At 48.3% G+C, this 21,965-nt stretch overlaps 1 protein-coding gene across 5 annotated transcripts in view; it reads left to right on the top strand.

Moving 5' to 3' along the window:
• Positions 1-21,965, top strand: part of CAMK1D (calcium/calmodulin dependent protein kinase ID) — a 456,788-nt gene that overhangs the window by 427,924 nt on the left and 6,899 nt on the right. For 4 of the 5 annotated variants that reach the window (XM_053922113.2, XM_024580282.3, XM_053922114.2 and 1 more), the window contains exons 7-10: positions 11,475-11,587; positions 13,020-13,098; positions 19,405-19,492; positions 20,415-20,532. In XM_053922113.2, coding sequence (XP_053778088.1) covers positions 11,475-11,587; positions 13,020-13,098; positions 19,405-19,492; positions 20,415-20,532 — 398 coding nt within the window. Of the gene's footprint in view, positions 1-11,474; positions 11,588-13,019; positions 13,099-19,404; positions 19,493-20,414; positions 20,537-21,965 lie in introns of all 5 variants that reach the window. The other variant, XM_045186220.2, reaches the window with a different exon arrangement.

Here is a 21,965-nt window from a genome sequence, read left to right as displayed (position 1 = left end):
TTTGGAAGTGGGACCGTGGATCCCACACAGCAGGGTTGGACCTGCTGTATTATCTAGTCCAACCCCGTACTGTGTGCAGAATCTGGGTTTCCCTGTTTTGCCCCAAGGGGGATATGCTGCTGACTTCTTACACTTGGGGAAGTGTTTGATCTTCCTCTCCCTTCCCGGCTCCCAAGCTTCCCACTCCAGTTGTGTGTAAACTTTCTAAGGAATGTGTTTCCTTTTCCTCCTCCAGTATTCCTTTCCTTTCTCTCCTAGATCTTTTCTTGATCTGCTTACTCATTCTCAGCTTTGAAGATATTGTCCACATCTCAGGGGCTGACACGGGACACTTATCCATTGCATTTTCATCAACAGCACTTCGCTGACGTCTGCCTGCACGGTTTTCCTAAGGGAACCATTCCCTGATCGCTTTGCAGTGTGCAAGTGGAAGGCTCTGGAGTGCACCTAGTCAGATGCATGGTTGCTGATGTGCCTGGCTGACACTTCTGTAATGGCTCAGGTCTCATTGGTCATTCTGGTCTATAAATCCGAGACCTGTTTTGCTCAGTAAGTCAACCTTGCAACTAAGCACAAGAGACTTATCAGCTTTAAAGGCTTTGCTTTACTGTATTATTTTTAAAAAATAATCCAGAGTAAGAGGAATAAAACCCAGATTCCTTAGCACAGGCCCCAGACATTCACTAAATAAACAGTTGGCTACCTACCAAGTGTCAAGAAGGAAGGACAGATGGTGCTGCCGAAACAGGGAACAGAGCCGTTGTGTATTGGCCAGACTCTAGTTTCCAAAGGAGGAACGCCAGGTCCGATTGATTTTGTAAATGCTTTTCAGAGGCTCTGGTCCTGCTCTGGCCTTTGTATGGTCTATCTGGTTTGCAGTGTACAGAGGTTTGTCATTTCAGTCCTTTTCATGGTACCCTGGTCTAATTGCATAAAAATTACTTCTTCACAAATATGCCTTGGACTAAATGTTCTCGGGAAATCTTGAGCTATTCCTAGAACTGGCTTCTAGGCTCAATGCTTGGAAACATTGGTACACAAAAATCAAAGCTTAAATGCAGGTTTTCAGTACATTCTGTGCTCATACTCACAACACAGTGCACAAAGAAGGGGCCAGAGGCAGCGTCGCTCTTTCTCCCTCTGTGACAGGTTAGAAGTGTGGGTCAGAATGTATGCTCATTAATAGGCAAGTCTGAGACTTGGCATGGAACTTGAAAATAATACAACCTCATTCTCCTGTTTAGCGTATAGGAGATTGGATCGAGTCTTCAGGGCTCCTCTACCCCTCTCTCCCCCTCATTCTGTTCTTCCTGATGGGAGGCAGTATCCCACATCAGGATATCTCAGCCGAAGGACGCTGAAGAGGATTAGATGCAGTTGGTGGCCTGGCTAAGGGTGAGGGAGCTGGCATTTAGTGATTGCTAAGTGACAGGCACTTTCATGTGTGATATCTGTTCTCTCTCTGTCTCTCCACCCATCTGTCTATGCACATGTTTTGTATATAATATGCATTATTAGACAGCATGCGTTATACATATTATAATATCTCTGTATAAGGTGGGCATCCTTTTCCTTATTTCACAAAAGGAGCAGACTAAGGCTGGCTATATGGTTTCCCCACGGTCACTCAGCTGGTGGTCGTTGGATCCAGGACTTGAATCTTTGCCCACAGCCCTGGCTGAGGAGACCACGCCACGAAACCTCTATGGAAGCAAAGTCCATGTCGGCCCTCAGAGAAGAGACCTTTCCCTGAAACATCACTCTCTTCTCCAGAGCCCTTCCACCCAATTCGGTTAAAACTGCAAATTCTGGATTGCCATTTTTGATGATTATTCAGTTTTCAATGTGAACTGTGGCACTCAAATCCTTTTCATATAAAATAGTTAAAATAACTTTTAGCACTTAAGAAGCACGTCACAGCTATGGAGAAAATTCGCTTACGTAAATGACTTGATTCCCCAATTACACTGGGTCAGTGGGACATGCTGGAACTTCTGCCCATTCCCACAGATGCCCACAAGATTGAGACCTTCGGTCCCTTACATCCCCTTGCAGCTCTGCAGGGGAGCTGCGTGCTGAACGAAGGCTCCCGGATGCGCTCGTGTTGGAATGTGGTTCGGCCTGGGCTCAGGTTCATTTCTCTCCATCCCTCTCCCCCGCAGATGGGGCCGCGATGGTCCTGGTCATTCCCCCCATCTGTCTTTCCGGAAGGCAGGCCAGGTGGAAGTTAGGTCTTGGTCTTCTGACTTCAAGGGCTCAGAATTGTTCTCTATTTCTTCAGCAGCTCTTCCTATCCTTGTTTCTGGCTCCGTGTCCAAGTTTATCGTATATGAAAATCCGACCCCCTGACTGCAGAGGCAGCTGCAGGAGAAGAGCGTGTGCGAGTTTCCCCATCTGTGCGGTGACATATCTGGCTGCAGTGTTAAAGGTTAATAGTGGGACTTGGCTCTGGGGTTGGGTGAGGAAAGTTAAAATTTTGTCCCACCCCTTAGATAGGAGCAAGTTGCCTAACCTCTCATGCATCTCCTCATCTGGAAATGGGAGGTTGAAATATTTACCTCATACGCACGCAGTCAGTGAGACAATATGTGTAAGTCGTGTAGCCCAGTGCCTGGAACACAGTGAATGCTCAGCAGATGGTGGCTGCTGTCATTAACTTTATGGGATACGCACGGCATAGTTAGCTTTTGTAGAGAAGTCAACGTTCCACTTGTCCTGTTCAAACCTGGCTGGACGCTGAGGGGCAAGAACAGGGGCTGTCTTCCCCACTATTATAGGACCAGCATTTGGCCTGATGTCGGTGCTCAGTAAAAATCTGTAGAATTGGATCAAAGTGGCTTTGTTTCTCTACGTGAGAGCCCTGGGCAAATAGATGCCCAGATCTGCACCGCCGTGGTCCTGAGGCCATCTCTTTCTCTCTCTGGGACTCATTTCCCACTTCCCCACGTGAGGGGTTGGACCAGATGAGCACTTCTGGACCCCAGGGTAAAATTCTGTGCTCACCCCGCTGCTATGCAAAGTCCTTCTTCAAATATACTTGTTAGCTCTGGTTTGAAGGCTCGAGGGAGGATGGGGGTCCAAGGTGTGTCATCACAGGGGCGTCTGCTGGCTGGAGGGAGCCTGAGGGGGAGGGGGCGATCCCTGGAGGAACCCGTCAGGGCGTCCCGCGGATGTGAGCTCGGAGAAGACGTGTTCTCGTTCCAGTCTGATTTGAAGGATGCTACTTACAGGCGATACTGTTGGCAATTAGGAGGCTTCACTGCAAAAATGGTAACACCTGGGAGAGTTTAGCTGAATTATTTTCTTTGGAGTAAATACCCTACTTCTTAAATCAACTTAGTGTGTGCTGTTGGGTGTGCGTGCACACACGCGTGCATAAGCGTTTCAAGTAGCTGTTTAACATTTACCAGATAATAGTGAATCGACAAACATTTACAGAAAACTGTTCAGTGCTAATGAGAAATACAGAAGAAATACAGTATGTGACATAGTCTTTTTCCTCCAGGAACTCAGAATCAAGGTGGGAAAATAAGTGTAATAACCATGAAATAATCCTTTTTTGCATTTTTTAAACAGATTTATTTAGTTTTAGAGAGAGGGAAAGGGAGGGAGAGAAACACCAATGTAAGAGAGAAACATCAACTGGTTGCCTCTCATATGTGCCCCAACGTAAACAAACCCACAGCCCCTGCATGTGCCATAACCGGGAATCAAACTGGCAACATTCTGCTTTGCGGGACGATGCTCAACCAACTGAGCTGCACCTGTCAGGGCTTTTTCACATTTTGTAAGAGGACCCAAGAAAGAAATGGGATTGAGGTGCAGCGTAGCAAGTGGGAAATTTTCAGGGAGGGGTTGGGCAGGTCATGTGGCCGTCCTGAAACACTGAAGCATGTGCAGACTGACTCACTGTTGCTGAGCATGCCCTGGGCTGAGTCCCAGGATGGCAGAGATGAATTCGACACTGTCGCCTCCCTCAGGGAGCTCAGAGCCTAACAGAGGAGATGATGGTTGGAGATAATCAGCCAACGTGGGTGCCATGGTGGTGGTGCCTGGGCAGCGGGGTGCACAGAGGAGGAGGGCCTTCCCAGGCCAGGGTGGGGGTCAGGAAAGGCATCACAGAACAAGGGCCACACACGGGAGCTTTGGGAGCACTCTAGGCACAGGGAACAGTGTATGGACCGGGATGCTCTCTGGCGTGAATGAAATGCGGTGGCTTCCTGTAACTGGCTCCACGTTATCGCTCCTGTCTATTTTTATATTTCTTGTTTATTTTGAAGTTTCTCATTGAGTGTTGCCCCTCTCCCCACGCAGAATGTCAGCACCACGAGAGTAGGACTCCGATGGATTCGGCGCTGTGTCCTGGCCTGGGACACAGCCGTGCCTGCTCAGTGTTGGGTACAGCCAGAGGACTGCCTGATGGACATTTTCTTTTTTTTGTCCTCTTATCTCCAGTGGGAACCCAAAGGGTCTGCTTGGGAAAGGCAGATGTAACCCAGGAGAGCCGGGGAGTCTGCAGCAGGCCTGTGCTCTCTTCTGGGTCGGGAGGTAGGAAAGGGCAGGCAGCTGAGATTCAGTGGAAACCTCAGAAGGAAAAATCAAGCATATGGCCCCTGAAATGGGGTCATTTTTGTTCATGCCAGGGGCTTTCTAGAACAGGCAAAGAAACAAACTAGCTGCTTGTATACAACCATCTAGTCGAAGCTAAACTTCCAGGGAATTTGAATTCTCATACCCCATACACATACATCCATGCTTTATATGCCAAGAAAGTTTCTGAAAAGCATTTACAGGAAATTAATAGCAGGAGTGGGAATGTGGGTCAGGAAGGAAATTTTTCCTATACTCTTCTACTCTTCTATATTTGAACTTTTTAACTATGAGCATTAATTCCTACGTAAGTTTTTTGTTTTTTTTTTTAAAGAACAAACGTAAAGATACTTGGCCTCTGCCCTTAGAGGTTTGGATGTACTTAGTTTGGGGAGGATGTGGGCATCTTAAGGTTTTACCCATTTCCCAGGTGACTGATGAGCACCAGGCTTGAATCATAGCACAGGTCCTACCTCCTCCCGGGAGCCTCCCCTGACCACACACTCAGGCTTCACACTCTCCCCTGAACTCCTGCAGCAGCTGCCACGGAAGAAATCACATACACCCCACACACCCTGGGCATCGAGGCCAGCAGGGCTCACTTCCTACGCAGCTCTTGCAGCCAGCAGCACCTAACACAATGCTGCAGCTCCACCTCACCTTAAAAGTTGCCTTCTCCAGACTGCCTTTGTGGCCCTTGACGTGATGTCACCAACTTAGAGTATGGAGGGCTAGGTGGTAGGTGCTGTAAATGTGTCCAGCTGGGCCTGAGTAATAGGGAATAGTGGAGACTGTGGAGAACTGGCTGGGTCAACACTGTCTATGGACATTCAAAGTCACATTTGTTTTCAGCTGCTGCTGGCCACACAGAACACATCTGTGGGCCAGATTATGCCTGTGGAAGATCAGTCTGCATCTCCGGTATCTCTACATTCCTGCTGTGATCTTACCCACTTTCCCAACTTTCATGCAAATGCTGATGGCTTTAACTCAGCATCCCCAGGCCAAAACAAGTCCCTGGCTTCAGGCTCTTGTCCCCACTGCTGGCTGCCTTCACACGCACCTGGTTGAGCTCACCACAGCATAAATGGAATTGATCATCTTAGCCTCCGTGGGATTTTGGCTCTTTGAGTTGCAAGGAACAGATTCTTTCCAATTACCTTAAGGAAAAGGGATTTGCTGTGTGGCTTTGTGTGGACTGAGCAGAAGCCCCCGACACTGTTATGGCCCCAGGCACCGGCCCCTCTCCCAGCCGAGCGGCTCTTTCCCTCCTGGCATCTCTGCTTCTCTCTCCCTGTCCGAGCCATCAGCTCCCACTGTTCCAACTTGTCTTAGTCTTCTGCCCAAGCCTACGCAAGCCCCAGTGTGGTTACTAGAGCTGATTACTGCTGATGTCCGACTGTCTCCTGGGTCCCCCCCACACTACTGCTCAGAGCTGCTTCCCTGACCGGGGCCCGTGAACAGAGAAGGTGGAACTTCCAGGTGCTCGGTGACATGTTGGGACCAGTCCTGGACCCACTCTTCCTCCTGTGTTCTCCACCACGGACGACGGCGCTCTAGTCCTCCCTGCCGGATACCTGGCGTTATCCTGGCCTTCACGCCCCACACTGGAAGCCTCCAGAGGCTTCTGGTGCTCTCTCCCTGAACTCCTTTTGGAATCTTTCTGTCTCCTGGGTCCAGCCCCCACCACCTGCAGCCACCTGTCCTTCTTTCACCTGGTACAGTTGCTAACTTGTCTTCGTTCCTCAAATCTACCCTCCCCTCAGCTGCAAAGTCATTTGCTCATGTACCTCTTCCATCTACACCTTTTGGGGGCTTCCCGTTACCCAGAGGATAAATCGTCTGCCTTCGTATGGGGGACACTGCCTCCCTGGTCTCAGCACTGTCCATTTCACCAGCCTTGTCTCTGCGACTCACTGAGGTGTATTTTACACCATAGCAGCAGCTTATTGCTTTTAGATCATTGTTCTTAAGTAAACTGTGCTCTTTTACGCCTCCATGCATGCCTCTATTCCCGGTTAATCACTCCCACCTGTGGCCCCCTCTGTTCTCCTATAAAACTCATCCTCCGAGACAAAGCAGAGACATCTGCTACTTCCAGCTCTCGTAAAACTATTTCGGTTCAATGTATGGACACGCATGTATGGATATGCTCTGTCTACTCATAACAACCTTTGCCTATGTCAGTTACTGTTACTACCTCTGTCATTATCTGTTTGAATCTCTCTCCCCGCACCGGACTGAGCTCTTGAAGGCAGGAACTGGTTTTTATTTATCATCATATCTTCATTATACTCGTCTATCAAACCCAGTACCTGGTATACGTAGATGCAGAATAAATACTTGATGAACAACTGAATGCTATGCATGAGGCACACGTGGGACACTAAGTAAGTCTGGGGATGCTGGTTGATTGAAAATGATGACCAGGAGGTGCTGTAAGATCCATGTGGAAATACTTCGTCACAGTCACTGCCCGATGACAGCCATTCTGACAGGTGTGCGGGGGTATCTTCTTGTGGTTTTGACTTGCATTTCCCTGGTGATGAGTGATGTTGAGCTTTTTTTCATATGCCTGTTGGCCATCTGTATATCTTCCTTGGAGAAATAAAAAGACAAAGAGTGCTGGTGAGGATGTGGAGAAACTGGAGCCCTTGCACACTGTTGATGGGAATGCAAAATGGTACAGCCACTATGGAAAACAGTAAGGACGTTTCTCCAAAAATTAAAAATAGAACTACCATATGATCTCTCAAACCCATGTCTGGGGATATTTCCAAAGGAATTGAAATCAGTGTCTCGGAGATGTATGAGCACCCCCAGGTTTGTTAGAGCGTTATTCATAATACCCAAGGTACGGAAGCAACGTCAGCGTCTGTCGACAGATGAATGGGTAAAGAAAACGCGGTGCGCACACAGAGTAGAATATTATTCAGTTTCTTTAACGAAGGGATCCTGAAATGTGCGACAGCATGGACACAGCTCGAGGACCTCATGCTAAGTGAAGCCAGTCAGTTACACAAAGGAAAATACTGCATGATTCCACTTAAATGAGGCATCTAAAATAGTCACATTCATAGAATGGAGGAGTGGAACGGCGGTTGCCGGGGGCTGGGGGGAGGGGAACTGAGGAATGACCAAGGGGTGTGAAGTGTCAGGTGAATAGTGTCCAGCCCCGTCCTCTGCAGCGCTGTGCCTGCAGTCAGCAGGGCTGCACTGTACACTTAGAAACCTAAGAGGCTAAGTCTCATGTTAAGTTTTCTCACCACAATAAAACTTTTTTAAAAAGTTATACTCCCTGCCCTGGCCGGGTGGCTCAGGTGGTTAGTGCATCACCCCAGACAATAAAAGGTTGCGGCTCAGTCCCTGGTCAGGGCACGCACCTAGACTGTGCGCCTGGTCCCCACTCGGCGCGCCTACGGGAGGCAGCCGATCGATGTTTCTCTCTCCCCCTTCTCTTCTCCTTAAAATCAATAAACATATCCTCAGGCTAGGATTCAAAACTTAAAATACTTTTTTAAAGTTTAATATCAGCCTGATATTAAACATGGCTGGTACTTTTTTTACTACTACTTTTTTGCTTAATAAAAATTGTATATATTTAACGTGTATGTGATGATTTGATATGCATATACACGAGCACAATGATTACGAACAGTCAAGCTCATTAACATGTTTTCCTCCTCCACTGTTACTATTTTTTTTATTCCGTACTATTTATTTTGCATTCTGAAATCTCTCTCAGCAGGTTTCCAGGATAAAGACAGCGTTAGTGACTGCAGTCCTCACGCTGCCCTGCCCATTACATCCCTAGACTGACTGACCCTACAGAACTGCAACTTAGCTCCCTCTGACCCCGGGGAACCACCGTTTAGCTCTCTGATTCTGCGTATTCGACTTTCTTAGGTTCTACATGTGAGTGAGATGGTGCAGGTTTTCTTCCTGTGTCTGGCATGTTTCACTTAGTGTAATGTCCTCCAAACTCTTCCACGTTGTTGCAAATGGCAGGATCTCCTTTTATAAGGATGGGTAATATTACCATATATATGGGGTAATATTATATCCATATATCCATATATCCGTATGTATATATCACAATTTCTTCATCTATTCATCAGTCAAGGGTCACTTAAATTATTTCCATTTCTTGGCTGTGAATAACGCTGCACTGAGCATGAGGGGGAGAGAGACAGAGACAGAGGGAAAGACACAGTGTATGTGTTTCTGTGTGTCTTCGAGGCACTGACTTCGTTTCCTTTGGATATATACCCAGAAGTGGGACTGCTGGACCATATATTCTATTTTTAATTTTCTGAGGAACCCCCGTAGTGTTTTCCATTGTGGCTGTACCATTTTTCATTCCCACCAGCAGTGTGTAAGCATTCCCTTTTTTCCATATCCTCACCAACACTTGTCTTTTTTTATTTTGATGATACCATTTTTACACGGGGGGGATGGTACCTCATTGCCTACCACCACTCCGATAGGAGCTCTCTCCTGGCCGTCCTGCATCTGCCTCTGGTACCAGAGCTCCGAGCACGATTAGAACCGTAGGACGGAGTCGATGGATGAGCCCTGTGAAGGCATGTTGCCTGTATTGGGCACAGCTATCGGTCCTGGGGTGGACAGGGTTCGGTGCTATTCTGAACCATACTCTTAGGCTAGAACAACTGGGAACAGCTTTATTTGCTTTGAGTACCTGTGGTAAGATAATCTGTAGATTATGTGAGTGGCTTGATAGGTAAAATAATCACACAGAGATTACACGTGCAGATAGGCAGGGCCAGGGCCGCAGATGGCAGTGTTCTGTGTCTGGAGATGGTGCAGAGCCCTTGCTTCTCCTGTCTGGGCCGCCGCACAACCTACTAGCAGATCCGCCTGGCCGGGGAGCTCTGTGACACGTCTAGACCCGAGGGAGGTTTTGCAACTTCTGTTCGCCCTTCTGTTCTTTTATAATTTTTGAAATCCTCTTTTTACAATTTAATTTACTTAGTCTCTAAGCTAGATCTATTTCCTTTTCCTCCATCCTCAGTACAGGCACATAAACACAGTATTCTGTTACTCCCCCTCCCCAAGAAAAGAGCTAAAACCAGAAGAAATTGGGATATACATTAAGAAAATTGGCACACGAAGAGTACGTCTTTCTTGGAATTTTCTTAAAGATTCTTTTTCCTTGAAAAGAAAGCCAAACTGTAAAGTAAAACATACTCCATTGTTACTAAACTAAAATTCAGTTATTTTCCAAGACACACTAACATTTTGCTCTGTCTGTTTTTCCTAATATGCACATTTCTTTTAGTCCAAGTCCTCATTATGGGAAACATTTACATATCCATCTCCGGGCTCCAGGGTTTCCTGCGCAGTGAAGTATGTGCTTAGTGGTTTCAGAAGCACTGGCTCTTAACTCGTTTCACCAAGAGCAGCAAATCCTTAAAAATGAAATTTTCCAGGCACTTGGACCCTAAATCAACCTTGTGGGGATAGACGAATTAGAATCCTATCAGCCCGAGGCCTTATAGCCTTTGAAAATGTCATCTGCCAGTCCCCTGTGCAGCCTTGTGTGGCTGAAGAATAACTGTACCGAGGCTGTTTTAAACCTTTATTAAATTTCTCATTTACCTGCAGCCTCATCCCTTACAGGCCTGGAGTCTGTTGGTTGCTGTTAATTTGTTCTCATTAAGCTGGTCTGTAGGCTATAGCTGTGTTTTCAACAAAGTTTGGCTCCATGGGAAGATTCGGGGCTCCTGTGGGGGCAGAACTCCCACTGTGGTTGCCCCCCTCTGGCTTGTCAAGGTCAAGTTCTGTGCACTCCATCTTTGCACCTGGCTGTCCAGAATCTATCCCAGCTTTCTGCTCTGTCTTATTTACAGCCCCAGCCTCAATCCTGCCCCTTTCCGGCTGTTCTGTCCCGACTGGGCCTGTCTCTGCCCCACGTTGACCTCAAGCACATGCTAGACCTTCCCCAGGGCCTTGACCAGCCAAACAAGTTGGGACAGGGAGTCAAGAGAACCACTGTGTCTTAAAACCAGAAAGAATATCGGGAATTTTCTAGTCTGTCCTCTCTATGTTCAGATGAGAAAATTTGGGTCCAGAAAACGTGTCAGGGGCCTATTAATGGTGAAGGGCCCATCAGAGGTGATGGCAGAACTGGAGTGAGAAACTGTGACTTTATGAACAAATTGTATTTGGGGTATTTAATAAAAGTGTCTCTTCCTGTCATGTTTGTCAGATGACTGTTGGTATCTCCAGAACTAGATGTTGCTTACAGCAGCATCCCAACCTCCAATTTAAAAATAACTTTGAAAGGGTTCAGCGGAAAAGGGTGATAGCATTCTAATTTATGCCGACTTCTGCTTATGCTTATTGCATATCAATGGCAAAACTGTAACCTTTCAAATACCTGGGTTGGGCGTGGTAGGATGACAACATGCAGTTTAGGGTGACTTTTATCACACTGATAAAATTTCCTTTTCTTCCTGTGATGATTTGTTAAACAGAATGAACCTGGAAGGGGCCCTAACATGTACAGTACACTTGAACTTTGTTGGGTTTTCACTGATGCGTCACCTACAGAGGGACAGCATTCCACACAATTCGATCAGTGACATTTGTATGCAGAAGGCTGTCTGGGAGGTTTTCAGGCTGTATGGGACTCTGTGTTGAATGATGTGCAAAGAGCTAAGGTGGACTTTTTGCTATTTATTAGATCACAAATTAAGTTGTGTGCCGGCAGAACGTGTGATTCCTTTGCGGAGACCGTCTCTGCAGCGCGCACAGTGCAGGGCGTCCCCGCTGGATGGAAAGGGCCCTTCCTCCCAGCCGGAGCTCTAACCACCACACTGGAGCTGCTGCGTTTCAGACCCTTACTTCGTCTTCTCTTCCAGGCTCTGCGGCTACCCTCCTTTTTATGATGAAAATGACTCCAAGCTCTTTGAACAGATCCTCAAGGCGGAGTACGAGTTCGACTCCCCCTACTGGGATGACATCTCGGACTCCGGTAAGTCTGTGTGGCTCCGGACCCGCGCCCAGGGAAGTTACATTCAGACCACCTGACCCCAACAGGCCTGGGACGTGGGGAGCCAGGTGCAGGATGGTCTGCCCTTGGGCTTGACTTAAAAAGGGAAGGACAAACTTGGGACAAGGGGCCCAAATCAAGCCATGGGACAAGGACTCACTCCACCACCGAATCCTAGCCTTGCTCTGGTTTGGGTGCCCCTGGGTGCTTTCTGTATGCTGAGCAGCGTAAACTGCACACACGTGCTGCCTCCCTCACTCCTCAGGATGACCTGTCAGATGGTGGTATTATTATCCCCACTTGACAGATGAGGAAGCTGAGGCCCAGAAGGTGAAATCACTTGTCCCAAGTCACGCAGGTAGTAAGTGGCAGAGCTGGGTCTCACACCCAAGCCCCCCTCCAGAGCCCACATCTCAGCTGCCGTGCCACACTGATACGTTCCCAGGGAAGTCCAGTATTTCTTCCTCGGGGGTGAAGATCAAAACCAAGGCCCTGTAAACTGATGAGATTTCTCAGGCCGACAGGAAGAGGACAGTAGTAATTTTCCTTCCCATCAAAGAGGGTGGTATAGGAGTCAAATAAAATGATAAAGGAAACAGATCTTTATACTCATCGATGAACTGCTCAAATGTTGCATTTCATTATGTGTTATTTCCTCCTAACTGGAAACATCCTGCTTCTTTCCTCAATCTTCCAAAACCTGGAGTACAGTTCTCCAAGGCCCACAGGAAAGAGCCATGTGGGTAATATTTTACTTCTCACCTGGGAAGGGCATGGCTTTCCCCTAGAAGCCCGGGCCTGTGGACAGTGAGCTGCTGGACCCTGCAAGCCTGCAGGTTTCCAGCCTGGCCCGCGGTAGCATCTCCTGATTCTGTGACCTGGTCTCACGTGTTCTCAGTGTCCTTCTGGGGGGTCGTACCCCATCCCGGGCCTCCAGACTCTACTTCCCACACGGGTACATCTCACTGCATCACCAGTCCAAGACCTGGCTGGGTGAGCAGATGCCCCGGAGGTCTTGTTGGCTCTGTGGCATCTAAAACACAGAGAGGACATCAGCAAAACAGCTCCCTATGGCAGCAGCGAGCAGAATGATAGGCTCCTGGTGACCAAGATGTTTCATCTCGGAACCGGAAGTGCCACCAGCTGCCAGAGGAAGGGAACTTTTGAGTTGGGAAGGCAGGGTCCAGGCCTGGCGTGGCTGCCTCTTCATTGGCAGGTCCCCATTTGGAGTTCTAAACCTTGGCTTCCCTTTTCCCCAAATGTTGGTACCGTGTCCAAGGTGCCATGTCCAAGGTACTGTCACGTCCGTGGAGGGCTGGTCCCGTAGTTGTCGTGCTGCACACGACTCTCAGAGACCCGCTGATATCCATCTCTAGCACAGACTGATTCCTTCCCTTGTGCTCCTTCTGAACAGCGAAAGACTTCATTCGGAATCTGATGGAGAAAGACCCAAATAAAAGATACACGTGTGAGCAGGCAGCCCGGCACCCATGGTAAGAAAGAGCACCCACAAGAGACTGTGTATCCACCGCCGTCCCGGGGTAGACCTCCTGTTGGCTGCCGCTAACTGTGAAAGCCACTGTAATGGCTGTGTTTCACTCTGGCCGTGGCCTTAATCCTTTCCCCAGGCCAACACCTGAATCGTTCCCTCGAGCTCACTCTTCTAAATGGACTAATGACAAGTTCAGCGTGCAGAAGCTGGCTGTAGCTTTTTTGCTGTACATGACTTTTGGGGGAGATCATTCTTATTGAAAATAATCGCCCAACGAGGTGTTAGGATGGGAGTTTTATTGCTTGAGTTTATCACTCAGCAGCTAAATGATTGGTATATATTTTGTCCTTTTCAGATGCCTTTCAGGTTGGTGCGTCTCCAGCTCCACAGGGGCGAGTTGGCAGTTCATGGCACTCTGTGCACATTTTCAGCAGTGCCCTTGAGGCCACCTTGTTTTTGTGCCACTTGCCAGATTTGAACCCACCTTCGCTGTCAACTAGCTGGGACTTTGGGTTTAGGCTTCTCAGGGCCCCATTTGCTCATCTTTCAGTTGAGAATACTATGTTACCTATGTTACAGGACTGACATAAGCAATAATCGACATAATGCATGTAAAGGGTTTGCACAACATCTGCCTTGTAGCAAATGCTTCCTTACGCCATTATTTCTAAAGCACCATGAGCATCCGTTTTGGAACGAAGGCCTGGGGTAGTAACATATGCCACATGATGAAAATAAATTCCACCCAGGAAACACGGTAGAAACCCATTCCCTTGTTCATTCCACCACCCGCCGTAGCCTTTCCTCCAGGGCCTTGGGTGCTGGTCAGGCCCCCAGAGAGGACCGGGCAGTGCTGTGACCCGGCTTCACAGCATTTGATTTATAGTAACGGCTGTCATTTTGGGGGCACCTGTTATGTTCCACGCACTGTACTAATTGCATAAAAATAGCATCTCATTTTGTTTCTTTCTAATAATCCTGTAAGGTAGGTTTATCTCCATGTCAGTGGTGTAAGCAAGGGTATTTAGAAAGGTAAAGTGACTTAACCAAGACAGTCCAAGTAGACAACGGCACAGCCGGAACTGTTTCCAGCCAGAACTGCGGCATTCCAAAATGAATGCTCTTCACCAGCGTGCAGATAGGCAGCCTAACAGGGAAGGAAGGAGTGGGCTGGAGGGGGAAATAAATAATTTTCTGAATAAGGAAGCAGTTTGGATTATATACCATCTCGATTTTTTTTTTTGGACAATAGGTCAATGTAGGTGACTATAAACAGAGTAAAGTTTTCTTACTTTATAAACAATAGGACTTTAAATCTGTAGGACTCCCCCCCCCCAGTTTTATTGAGACATAGTTGACACACAGCACTGTGTAAGTTTAACGTGCACAGCAGAATGACTTGACATGCGTATTTATTGTGAAGTGATCACCACGACAACTCAAGTTAACATCCACCACCTTACATACTTACAAAAATTGTTCTTCCCTTGTAATGAGAACCTTTAGGACACAGCATGCAGTGCTGTTAACCGTAGCCGCCACGTCACACGTTACATCCCCAGCACTTGTCTTATATGCATGGGACTTTGGGGATTATCTTATAAAGGAGGAGAACCCCCTCAAAAGAAGGGAAATGGTTTGCTTTCAAATATTCGTTCACTAATCTGGCCTCACTTTGTGGAAGGCAGGGAGAAGGCCAGTAAAACCCAGTTTCTCCTTCACCACCCATTTTTGAAAAACCAAAGAAAGGAGAGGACCTATTTACTGAGGAGCTTGGCAGAGGAACAGGGCGGGCTCAGCAGAATCAAGAAGGACTTCACGGAGATGCTGAGCCTGGTGCTCTGTGAAGTCTTTCAGCAGGTCAGCAGGACAGGGAGGGGATTCTAGGCCAGGCGAGCGACCCAGCTTATGCATGGGGCTTCCACTGCACATCCGTTCCTCGTGCCAGTAAGAGGGACAAAGGAGCGAAGCAGGAGATGAGACTAGGAAGGAAGCAGAACTAGGGTTCCGGCTTGAGCCCTGTGTAGCCTGCTTCAGCTCAAGTCCTGGTTTCACCACTATTACTGAGTGGTGGGCAAGCTTCTTAATGCCTTGGGCCTCCCCTGTAGAATTGAGATCATAAATAACAGCAGTAGATACCCCACAGGGATCGTCTAGAGATTAAATGAGATAATACTACGAAAAAGAAGAGCACCTAGTGTCTATAAGTCTCCAATCTGTATGAGTTGCCATTATTTTAGTGTTATACTGAGGAATTTGTATCTTTCTCTTTGGACAGCGGGGGCCCCTGGCAGATCTTCAGCAGGGTGATCAGATCTGCATTTCAGAAGGCCCATCTTGGCTGCCCGATAGAGGACTGGTGGAGATGGGGCACGGGAGCATGGCAGAAAGGTGCAGACGGGAGGTAGAGAGAAGGCTGGCCCAGAGAAGCATGCAGGTGGCCTGTGGAGATGGGGCACGGGAGGTGGAGTGCAGGTGGCACAGGGATGGAGAAGACCACAATAGACACCTCCATGGTGGGGAAACTAGGTCTTAGACGGAGCACTGGAGGGTGGGGTGAGGCAAAGAGAGCGTCTGAGGTTCTTACCAAGTTTCCAGTTTAGGGGGCTGGGAGGAAGATTGTGCTAGGAGAGCCAGCAGGCTCTCATGAAAGAGAATGAGGAAGGTGCGGGGTCCTCTAGATGGGGATCAGTGGCATGTGCTTTGCTGAATGAGTCTGGAGCTCCAGGAAAAAGGTCAAGCAAGAGGTGGAGGCCTGAGTCACCAGCCTGGGTCACCTTAGGATGTGTTAGCATGTGCGCTGAACAGACAGATGCCTTCTCCAGAGGTGTTTTCCCCCAGCGTTTTATAATTCTTACTATTTGTTTCAAAATTTCCAAGGAGTCAAACATTGGAAAATAATTTTTAAAACAAGAATGCATCTGACTCAAGCATCATTGAAACGCCCCACAGGCCTGCCTGTGCGATATACCTGTTTCCTTCATGTAAAATCCCGTGGGTGAAGGAGAACGTGGATTCAGCCGAGAACTGGCGGAGAGTACAGTGATCATTCCAGTGGTGTGTCGCTCTGTCCACGTCACCCCCCTGGAGCCCGCAGTCTCTGCACATCAGCTATCTCCAGAGGGCAGCTTCTCTTATTCTGCACTTGATTGTACAGCTTGGTCAAGGCCACTGAGGGCCAGGAGAGGCCTCTGGAGGTCACAGACGCCTTCCCTGAGCCTCAAAGCAGACCACTCCAGACGGGAAGGGCTCCTTGTAGAGGGCAGTCGGCCCTTCTTAGCAGCCCATCTTCCCTAGCCCCTCACTTGCATACGGCCCTGCCTTTCTCCTGGTGGTGCATGGAAGGAACCAGCAGGAGGCTGGCTGGTGGCCAGAGCACAGGCTATAGCGAGTGGCGTGTGGGAACCCACCTCAGGTTACAGGGAAGCACCTCGATGGGGTTTGTTTGTCCTGTTCAGATTGTTCTGAACTTCAGTCTCCAGTTTCAGGGACAAGTAAACCAAAGTGACAGTCCTGGGCATCAGTACCCCAGGTGTCACAGCACCCAACAGCAATGGCATTGTACCCACATTCAGGACCTGGTGTGTTAGCCAGGCCAAGGTGGCACCTGCAGCCCTCTTCTCAGGATTCAGAGAGACCCCTCTCGTCATCTGTCTCCACGCAGCCAAGCTGGAATTAGGACACAGCCCAGGAGTCTGGGAAACCCCTGCCTGAGACACACGCAGGCATCGCCAAGTCTGTCTTAAGCAAGTGGCTAGAAAGATGCAAAATTAGAACCACAGAGGTAGGGCGGCCTGCATATAAAACACCAAAACACCAAAAAGCAAGGAGAGATGAGTTTGATGCTCCTTGTGTGGAAGAGGACACAGTGTGATTTATAACATGTGTAATATTTATAATAAATGCCATCTGCAGTGCTGGAGTAGAGGTGAAAACTGAGAAGCCAGGGAGCAGGAGATCTGAATGAAGTGTGACTGTCCACGTCCTTACGTGTGTGTGTGAGGGCAGTGCGTGTGGATTTATAAGGAGATTCACCTGGATCGGAGGTGTTGTGCATTCATAGGAAAATTGAGATGACAACAAAGGCTCCTTCCAATTCTAAGCTCCCATGTCTCCTATTGATGAATAGTGCTGAAGCTAGTAGCACTGAGCATCGTGAGCATCACACGTTGTCATGGTAACTTCCCTGGCTCATGGTGAGCAGCAGCTGCCATTCCACTGTGGTGCTCACAGGAGGAAGATCCTGTGCTGTCAGGCCCAGGGCAGCTGCACCCCCAGGACGACTGCCCAACAGGAGCCTGTAGACCACCATCCTCCGCCCTGCTTGATTCTTTCCTAGCACAGCATACCCAAGCACTGTGGGAAGTAAGTGCGGAACATTCCTGAAATAACTGGAAGCGTGCATTTTCCTTCCATCTGGGCCCATGCTCACCCACGGAGAAGGGAGTCTCCCTGCCTGCTCTACAGTCTGTTTGGTTTGGAGTGCGGCTCTACCCTGCGGCCGTGCTCAGCCCCGAGAGTTCCATACTTCCTACCGCTTCTGTGCAGCTGTTTCCAAGAAAGAGCTGGCCGCCGAGGAGTTGGAATGGCCTCCTTTTCTGAGGATGGAGCTTTTATGAAGAGCGTGGGAGGAAATACTCACACAAGCTCTCTAGGAGGAAGAGCCTAATGAAGATGTCTACAGCCCCTCAGCACCCTCGTTACTCTGGTTTTGGGTGGATTGCCCACTCAGATATCCTATTTCTGTTCCCTGTGTGTCTGGGGGCAGGGGGTGATTGACAGTTGTTGGAAGTAGAAATCTGGTTCACGACAGTTAGCTTCTGATTGGTGTCTTGGCTGAGTACCCCTGCCCTGCCGGGAACAAGTCAGGAGTCTCTATGGGCAGCTGCTTTTGGTGGGAACATCAGACTGTTCACAACTTAGGCCCAAACTGAATGTCCAGTCTCTTGACCATGTTTTCAGTTCTAAAGTGAAAGGCTGGTTACACAGGAACATATTTTTTATCCAGGGAGTATTTCTTGTCTGAATAAAGCATCTTCCTTTCATTTCCCAAAACGCGTGGACTTCGTAGTCTGGCATCCAGGCTCTTTTGTGTCCAGGACCCTCTGGGTCTGGGAGATGACAGGTTCCCTCACATACCTTCCAGCCAGAAAGGATGGTCCGTGTCCCTTGCATCTGTCTACCCTTTAACTTCTCCAGGATGGAAGAAATTATTTCTTAGGTGTCAGATATCAGCCTAGAATTTCATAGTTTGCTGAAAAGGAAAAGGAAGATGGAAGGATGCAAGCCCAGAAGACTGAGCATAAAAGACTTCCTCAGCTGCCTCTGCCTCTGGGGGAAGGCCAGTGGTTGAATGTGGAGGGAGGATGGTGTGAGGTTGACAAGGGACGTGTGGGAGAAGCATGGGCTGTGAGTGCCCTCCTAGTCGTTACTGAGACCGGAGAGGTTGTGAACTGAGAGAGAAGAGGGAGAGAGGGAAGTGTAAGGTGGGATGGGGTCAGAAGGAGGAAGTTATAGGACCAGGGGGAACTTTAAGGACAGGAGGTAAGGAGCAAACCTACCTTCTTCTTTGCTAATAGAAGGCTAAGGAACAAACAAGAACTAATGCCTAGTAACAGCAAGAACCCAGTTGAATATAAAATAAATGTGTTCACATATGAGAGCTTATCTGGGAAGTTCAGGAGCAGATGTGCCAGGCAGGGCTGAGCCAGGGCTGGGAACCGTCTCACTGAACACAGAGAAGGTAGGGTGTGGCTGTAGGTGAATAGAATCCTGCAGAGCTTACTTCAGCTTGGATGGAACCAGAAGGGAGCTGCGGGCCCGTGGATGTGAGCTGGTGCGTGGGAAGGGGGGCCCAGAGAAGGCAGAGAGAGGGGCCTCGGGCAGGAGGAAGCTGAGAAGAAGGCCCTGGGAAGGTTCTGGTGGGCAGACTGGGCAGGGAACACATTTGAGACAGTGGAGGTGAAGTGCTACAGGTGGAATGTTGGTGTGGAAGGAGGAGGGAGAAGGCTGTGTTGTCATTGTGGATGTTGGAGGAATGGGGGCCAAACAAGAATGAAGTGAGAGCCAGGCAGAGGTCAGCCAGGGAGGTGCTGGCCCATCCTGGAGCAGCTGCAGCGTGTAGAGCCAGGATGGGACCTTGAGTGCGGCAGAGGGGATTGTGTGGTCAGACCAGCCATGCCTGGGGGGGAAGGGCAGCAGCAAGCCAGCCTCGGGAAGGGGCAGGAGGAGGCTCCCCCGGGAAAGCAGGGCCAATGTCAGAGCCCCAAGAAACCTTTTGGAAAAAGCACCTTCACCTGTGTTTCAGGATCGCAGGTGACACAGCCCTCAGCAAAAACATCCACGAGTCTGTGAGCGCCCAGATCCGGAAGAACTTCGCCAAGAGCAAGTGGAGAGTAAGTCTTGCGTTGATCAAACTCCCACGAGCTTAACCACTCCTGGGAACGCTCGAGCACCTTTTATTCGAAGGGTTACTGTCACCTGTGTTGCATGAAAACCCCTAGAACCTCATCCAAATCACTTTGCTAATTTTAACCAATAATGATGAAGACCTGGGGCATCCTGGTGTGAGAGGGATGAAGTCAGCAATTTAATATTGCCCCCCTGTGAGTCGAAAATAGCAATAGTGCCAGCTCTGACTCATTTGCTGTGTCTTAACGTAACCCATTTTTTCCATCGCTGGAACTTTGACCGGTTGACTTGTGATGAAGTGACATGAGGGGGAAACAAACAGGAAATCTGAGTGGAAGTCATCTATACTTTCTGGTAGAAACGTGATGGGTGTAAACCATTGAGGTTTTGTGGTTATTGGCTGGCTACCTAATCCCTGAGTTCTAATCAGCACAGGGAGGTAAATGCCAGCAGTGAGCGACCATACGGAGACTATTAAATTAATTCCACTGACCTCCTTTATTCATAGGAAATGCTGTTATATAGGGCAAAATCACCAGTGATAGGAAAATTAAAATTATTTTAAAATGTCATTATTTCAAGGTACTATATTATTATAATATGGCTTTTATTCTAAAAGTCCCTTCTCTTAGGGTATAGAGAATTGGTTTACATTTATTCTGTATGTGTATTATATAAGGAGAAAACTCTTTTTTTATCTCAAATATATTTTGGTTGGGAGAGGGGCAAATACATTAGTGTATTTTTGGAAGAAGGGACAATATACATTTTCTTTCTAGAGTATCATGAGAGCATTTTCAGAAGTTTGAAATACTTAGGGGTAACGGGAAAAATAATATGAGGCAGTCTGCATCTCTTTCACTAACTGGCATTATTTCGTCTGCTTTTTCCTTTCTTAAATTTCAGCAAGCATTCAATGCCACAGCCGTTGTCAGACATATGAGAAAACTCCACCTGGGCAGCAGCCTGGACAGTTCAAACGCCAGTGTTTCGAGCAGCCTCAGTTTGGCCAGCCAAAAAGATTGTGCGTATGTAGCAAGAACAGGGTTTTGCCACTGACATTCACGACGAGTCTGGGATGGAGAGGAGGGCACTGTCGTTTGCGGAGTCCCTACTGTATGTCAGGCACTTTCAACCACGTATCCCATTTAATACTCCCAACAACCCTAGGGCATGATTTGATTTTTTAAATATTTTCTTTTTTATCAGATTTACTGGGGTAACATTGGTTAATAACATTATACAAGTTCCAGGTGTGCATGTTCATAGGACGATGCCGTCACACTTTCCTGTGTGCCGACCACCCGAAGCCTGGTCTCCTTCTTGTACCTTGTGTTTGACCCTTTGCTCTGCTCGCCCTTCCCTCGTCTCCCTTCCTTCCCGTGAACACCGTGCTGTTATCTTTATCTGGGAGTTAGTTTTTTGTGTGGTTGGTTGGTTGTTGCTTTCGGTTTCATACCCCACACATGAGTGAAGTCGTAAGTCTGTGTCCTTTTCCGTCTGATTTATTTCACTTGGCGTGACACTTTCAAGATCCGTCCATGTTGTCACAAATGGCAGTATTCTATCCTTTTTGTGGCTGGGAGTACCCACTGTATACACGGAGCGCAGCTTTATCCTCTCGTCCGGCAGAGGACGCTCAGGTTGTTCCCGAGTCTTGGCTGCTCTGAATAATGCTGCAGCGGACAGGGGAGGACATAGGCAAATAAGTGTTTCCACCTTTTTCAGGTAGACACCAGAAGAGGTACTGCTGGGTCATATGTACTCTATTTTTATCTTTTTGAGGACCCTCCATACTGTTTTTTATAGTGGCTACACCAGTTTACATTCCCAAAAGTAATTACTGTATATCCGCACAAACCTGGGCACGGCTGTTTCCACTCATAGCTGAGGGGTCTGCTCCAGGTCCCTGTCTGTCGGACAAAAGCCGGCACCTTCTGATCCATCTCCCTGCCCTCTGACTTCCTTGTCATTGTCAGTCACTCTTAAGGGTTGAGGAGGGGACAGCAGAGGCTCATGACGGCCTGATCTCATGGACTTTTCATACAGATTTTTTTGTGAGAATGATGATCATTGGAGCTGATTTATGTAAAATGCATTGGCTTTACAATCAAAGTAATAGTAATACTGTTTCATTGTCCTCCCCCTTGGCATGGAATGTTAGGCCACTGAGCGTGTGCTTACATTCTCCTTACATCTCTCTCACTCCCCCTGCTATATCTTTACCTTTGTCTCCTCTCAGGCCATCCACCGCTCCCCTCAGCTTCACAGCAGCCGCCTCAGTCTTCCCCATCAGCCCTCACCACCCTAGCCATTGAGCACCCATCTGCTTGGCTTCATTCTGGGCATTACGCTTTTTCCTATTTCCCTCAGAAAAAGGTTTCCTTCATCACTAAATAACCCTTCCGCTCATTCAGGAGTGTCCAGCCCTGCCATTTTCCCAAGAATCTCCCAGAG

This window comes from Desmodus rotundus, chromosome 4, assembly GCF_022682495.2.
Source record: "Desmodus rotundus isolate HL8 chromosome 4, HLdesRot8A.1, whole genome shotgun sequence".
NCBI classification, from domain to species: domain Eukaryota; kingdom Metazoa; phylum Chordata; class Mammalia; order Chiroptera; family Phyllostomidae; genus Desmodus; species Desmodus rotundus.
This window is presented reverse-complemented; position numbering and strand designations above follow the sequence as displayed.